The 6,359-nt window shown below is 32.2% G+C and overlaps 1 protein-coding gene across 1 annotated transcript in view; it reads left to right on the forward strand.

The window, feature by feature from the left end:
* Window positions 1–2,686, forward strand: part of PAWR (pro-apoptotic WT1 regulator) — a 118,433-nt gene extending 115,747 nt beyond the window's left edge. The window contains 1 exon segment of the mRNA XM_008143818.3: window positions 2,360–2,686. Coding sequence (XP_008142040.3) covers window positions 2,360–2,446 — 87 coding nt within the window. The 3' untranslated portion in view covers window positions 2,447–2,686.
* Window positions 2,687–6,359: the final 3,673 nt, after the last annotated feature.

Genomic DNA, 6,359 nt, shown 5'->3' on the forward strand with positions numbered 1-6,359 from the left:
AGATTCATCATTTCCTTTTTTTCTGGAAATTGAATGAAAATATATAAATATGAAGAAATTTAATTTCATTATTTGGTTGGTTTTTTCGTTAATGCCATTAATTTGTGGTAAGTAAGAATGATCATTTCCTTCTGTAAGTTGATTTCCTCTGTTTAATTATTAATTGTATTTACTTAATATTATTCTGTTGGAGATGGACTGATGAATGGATTTGCTTTGTGTTTTGTTCATCTGGAGGTGAGAGGCAGCTTGGTCACCACTATACATAAAAGGCACAAAGTTTCCTCAATGAAGAACTGCAGTTACTACTTGCCATAGGAAATTCCAATTTCTTTGTATTTCCTCTGCTTCTTTGTCTTCAAGTGTATGTATGCATTCTCAACTTTATGTTAATAAGCCTTACCTGAAGATCTCTCTTACGAATATTTGTAGCTCTTTTTTTTTTTTTTTCCTTTTAGTCCTTGAATTTACTTCCTGTTTAAGAAGCAGGTCTTAATGCTAGACCATACTTAGGTAATGGTGATGAGAAGAGATTCCATAGTTTTGCTTTTAGAAGACTTTAGATAGGATAGAGGAAGGAAATGTTTACCTTGCAAGCATGTCAAACTCATGGCCGGCGTGCCGCGTGTCTCATTTGTTTGAAGGAGTTTGACATGCTTGCTAGGGGAAAAATAACATATTTCTAATCCAGTCTTAACTCTAACTATGAAAGAAGAGAAAATACAGTCTTCATTATGTGCAACATAACAAAGCTGTAAGGCATTAACTACAGGTTGTAGATGATGGTGCTGAAACTCAGAGTTTAACTTGCTCTAGGTCATATGTAGTAATCACATAGTAATCAACTGAGCCAGTATTTGGCCTCACGTATTCAAGAATCCTACTTCTAAACAAGTTCTTTAATTTTTATAGGCTATCTTTCATCTTGGTTCAGAACACAGGCATTATCTATTGGTTATGGACTATGATTTAATGAAATCTGCAAATATTTTTGGTGTGTATGATGTATTAGCATTGTTCATTAAAGAGAATAATAAAACACCTGCACTTTCAGAGCTTATAATTCTAAATCTTATGTAAGTCTCAGTTGTAGTAATTTTAGGAATCATGTATTTTTATTGTTATTTTAAACAGATCAGTTTTTCAACATCACTCATGAAGTTTTTGAGTAAATGCAAATTCTGTTTTTGTACATTTTAAAAAATTTTATCTATTTTTTTTTTAAGGGAGGAAGGGAGGGAGACAGAGAGGTAGAAACATTGATATGAGAGAGAAACATTAATCAGTTGCCTCCTGCACCCACCTGGACTGGGGATTGAACCTGCAACCTGGGTATGTGCCCTGACTGGGAATCAGACCTGCTGCCTTTTAGTGAACGGGGTGTACAACCAACTGAGCCACACCGGCCAGGGATGTTCTTGTACATTTTTAAATCATGGACCTAATTATCAAAGACAGTATACTAAATTTATTAGAATGCTGTTCTCCAATAGCACATGAGATGATTGCTCCAAGTTTTAGTATTTTGAGTTGCAAGGATAAATCTATAAATGTCTGCTTTTCAACCATCAGTAAATAGTCTGCCTTGAAATAATGTTTCTTCTAACTGAAACTTAGAGCAGATGGCCTTTGTATTTACCAAATGGTTGTATATAAGGCACTAGAATTACAATAGGGAACTTAGAGCTAGAATCACATAACTTTAAAGCCAAAGGGTGATTACCTAGTTTAGTGGCTTTCAATTTTTTTTAAACTCTAAAATCTTTCACTCAAACAAAATATCATAGAGAAGCCTAATATACACATTGAGCCAGATCAACTCTGTCTGCCCCAGATCTCCTTTTCTGTTTGCCTCAGTTCTTATCAGCTCCTCAGGTTCTCACCCCACAACATACACACTTATAAAAGGTCACATGAAGTGTTAGGAGTATATCCAGAACTTGTACCTGGATCTTTTTGATGCCTAATTTGACACAAGGTTGCAATCTGAGTCTTTGAACCTCATATTGCCCCAATATGTATTCTTTTTGTGGAATGGGGGATTTTTTTAAATAACAAATTTAGTTTTTTGTAATGGTTAAAAATTGGAAGATTTACAATTAAAGAATTCTGGCTTCTGGCTTCTCTTGAAAAACTGAAAGATCTGGCAAGAGTTGGCTCATATTATCAATGAGAAGGAGTTGAGTAGTGTATGCTTGCTTTAGGTGGGACTATTCTATCTAAAGTTGTTTTCAGAACTTGCCCTCATTTCCAGATTAATTGCTTGTATGAATTACCTCTGAGTGTGTATTTTTTGAAATGTTTTTATTTAGAATATTTTTAAAAACTCACATACTGTTTTCCTTTTTGTTTCCTTAAGGACCTAGATGATATAGAAGATGAAAATGAACAACTAAAGCAGGAGAATAAAACTCTGTTAAAAGTCGTTGGGCAACTGACAAGGTAGAAGATTCAGGCTCAGTGTGGAAAAAATATTTTAAAACTACTGATTGAATGTTACGGTTAATATGAGGACAATATTCCTGTGCTGCAGTACATTAAGTATGTATATTTATTTCTGGAAAACAGTGGATGTTTATTTTGAAAACATTTCTTTTTCATTGTTAGTTTCAAAAAGTTCCTACTTTTTATTTCACGAGTAAGTAACATCTTTCGGTCATTAAAATTATAGGTTATGCCTCTTTGGTTTTGTGTGGTATTCAAATAATATATAGTTTAAAGTCACAACCATTTGAATATATTTTATCTATGATAGTGCATTTTCTCCCTAAAGGAATATACATAGCCTTTGTTTACATGAATTCAAATTCTTCTGGGGAGTTACCTGCAAATGCCTTATTACTGGGGTGTGCAACCTTTTATGTGTAGGTGATTTACTCATAGAGGTCTTTGTCTGCTGTCTTTGTTCTTTCAACTTAATCTAAGCAATTTAGAGTATATAGAGTCGCACTATTTTGTATAACAGTCATCTTTAAAAAGGAAAGCTATTATAAAAAGTCACTTAATATCACATACTAACTAGTTGGTTAAATACAAAATTTAAGAGAATACTTGAATTGTGCTATAGTAAATTAAAATGTACTATTTTGTATTTGAATATTGAAAAAATTTAAAATCATGTTAACTTCTGAAGAACATAACGTTTGTAATTTTAATATAAAATTTCTTATGTAGGTACTACCTTTTTTAGTTTATAAGTGAACATGGGGTATTTAAAAAGTTGTTTATTCATCAAGCCTTGATAGAGTGTACGATTTTAGTGTATAAGAAAAAATTTCATATCTTTAATTACCATATACATTAAAATAAAAACCAAGATATTTATCCACACTAAAAACATTTACAGTACATTACAAAAGAGTACATAAATAAAACTAGCATGGAAATACTTTTGCTTTATTTCTAACTTGGAGAATAACATTGACACAGTTGTTACCATATGAGAGAATTATTGCCTTACCTCAAATTTAAAGGATTTTCTTTCTACTATTAGATTTTTTAAAAAATAATTATTTTAAAGAATTATACAATTTTTTTCTATTAATTATCATTAGTATTTAGAGTTATTTTATATTACATTTTCATGTTGAGTAAGGAAATCCCCTCCTTTAAAATAACATTAATATTAAGAAGTGATAGTAGAGTCTCAAACATGAGTATATGGATGCCCATTTATCTAATTAATATACATAAGTGGCTTGAACATAATAAAATGTGTTTTAGGTACCCCACTGATTTGTTTTCCTTCACTTGCTTAGCCCCTTCATTATTCACTATTAGAAAAATAGGAAGGGTGAGACAGTTGGAAAAATTATAGAGTAAATGATAAAAATCAGATGTGGAATTCTAAAACTCTTTGCAGTGGCCTAGATTGCCCCCCTAGCCCATACCCCTTCCCACTTCAGAAGTTTCAACCTTGGCTGATCATCAGAATCACTTGGGTTGCTTAAAAAAGAATTTCCTGGCTGCAGCTTCTAGATAGGTTTAGATTGAGACCCTTTTAAAGGTCACCATCTGATGATTCTGATCATAACGTAAGTTTGGAAACAGCTGCTGTTGCCTCTTTCCTTCTGTACCTTCCACTGAAGACTCTGGAGTTAATATAATTTTAGCTACAAGCATTGTTTCCCCTTTTAGTTTATTTAATAACCTGGTCTCTGCGGAAGTTTTCATATGTCCAAATATATTAACCAACAATTTCAATGTTAAATTACCAAACTTGATACAGTGCAGAATTACTGCTCTAAAGAGCATCCTTTTCAGAGAATACTGCTCAGCGTGGGACAGTGATCCACTATCCACATGTCAGATGGTCTGCCAGGCTCAGTTACTGCCTTTGGCTTGAGGTACTCATCTCCCTTTACTTACCCTTAGGTATGTGGCAGAAATATCGGTATTATCTAATTTCCCACCCACATTTTGGACATTGTGAAAATGCTGTCAGTATTTAGCCTTAAAATATGTTAAGTGTACTGGTTTTTCAGTAAAAGAAGTATTTGTAATTTATTTAACCCATATGTAAGTAAAGGAATATTCCATTTCCATTTTTAAAATTATACCAGTTATTAATACTTGTAAAGACTGAGCAGTTTTAATTTTTTTCCTTTTCTCAGTTTATTGGGAACATTTCTGACGATGATCTTTTACATAATGGTACCTAGTGCAAATGCATCACCTAAGATCTTAGGCAAGGCTTTCACATGCAATTCTTCCTCTCTCTCTCTCTCTTCTCTCTCTCTCTCTGTGCGTCTATATATATATATATATATATGTATATGTATGTATATATATATGTATATATTTACTTCACATACAGATTTTTACACTGAATATTAAAAAATAAAGTAGGATCTGCTACAATATCCCTTTAAAACTTATAAAAATATTGAGATTTTGAAAAAGTACCTTAAATACATGTGCTCCACCTTAGAAAACTTGGCTATTGTCAATAAAGTGCTAGTGTTTGTGAAATTATTAGTCCCATTCAGAAGAAATATTTCTTATATTTCCTGGGAATTTGTGGAGTAATAAAGCATATCCAAAATTATAATGTGTTTATGATGTTATTTTCCAAACAGTATGATTATTAACTTTAAAATGAATACAACTGGCCTCCCTGATTTTTGACATGTATTAACTTGGGAATTGATGAAATAATCTGTTTCATTATTAATATTATTGCACTATTGTTACCTTTAGAGGAAAAGGAAGATGTTAGGGTGTGTGTTTCTAAGGGAATTTACTAAACATACTAGATTAGCACTGTCACATTTGATCATGTAGTTTAAAACATAGAAACTTAAGTATCAGGGGCAGATCCATGAAGCAATGTATTCTTTTTTAAAATAACTTTTTAATTGTGGTAGAAGCAATGTATTCTTAAGGTCAAAAACCTACCTCGATTACATGTGTTTTATGTTTTCTGGATTAATCTGGATTTTTGTAATTAGAAATTAAGATGCAAGATTTTGCATCCACTAATACTTTGTTGAATATAATAGAAGTAAATTATTAGACATATCAATATGTTCAACACCATAAGGCGAAATAGTAAAGGCCTTGCATTTGATAATTGGTCTGATGTCCTAGATAATACTCACATGTACAGTGATGGTCATCTGTCATCTTTGTATTTTTATGGTCTTGAGTCTGTGCCTAGTAAGTTCCATGCAGTGCTGTCACTTACATGCTTTTGTTAATCCATTACAATATTCAGGCATATATTTTCATCTTGTAATAGAAAAACCAAATACACCAGGTTTTCATTTGGGGGAGTATGTTAAACGACAAAGAACTAGCATTCACGAATCTGAACTTAAAAATACCATGTTAGAGTCAGGGCTAAACATTCTGTTATTGTATCTGAACCACTCCTAATATGTAACAGTAAGCTTCTTTTGTATTGGAATTATGCTCGCTAAATAAAGGATATCCCATGGACTAGGATTGTAATTTATATTACTTAGAACTTAGTAATACTTTTTCTTTTGTCATTCCATTAAACTGAAAGCATAATACTAATTAAACAGTGAACATTTTGTTCATCAGGTGCCTCAATAAAAGGTACTTCCCCCGTGCAAGTAAGTTTGTTGGTGATGTATAGAAATTGGTTGTTTTATTCTCAGTATAAAGACTTGAACCATTACCCAAGAAAACCTAGGCCGTAGTTTTTTTATTTTACTTAGCTAGAATCTCATATCATGTTCAAGTTGTATCCTCATCCCCAAAATAATCACGTGTCAGTATATAAGAAGACTATGGATGAGAGGGTTACATTAAATTTTCATACCCATTCTTTCAGCAAGTATTTATTAGTCAACTGGGTATACAGTTACAGATATTACAGAAGTTATAAAAGA

This window comes from Eptesicus fuscus, chromosome 7, assembly GCF_027574615.1.
Source record: "Eptesicus fuscus isolate TK198812 chromosome 7, DD_ASM_mEF_20220401, whole genome shotgun sequence".
Lineage (NCBI taxonomy): Eukaryota > Metazoa > Chordata > Mammalia > Chiroptera > Vespertilionidae > Eptesicus > Eptesicus fuscus.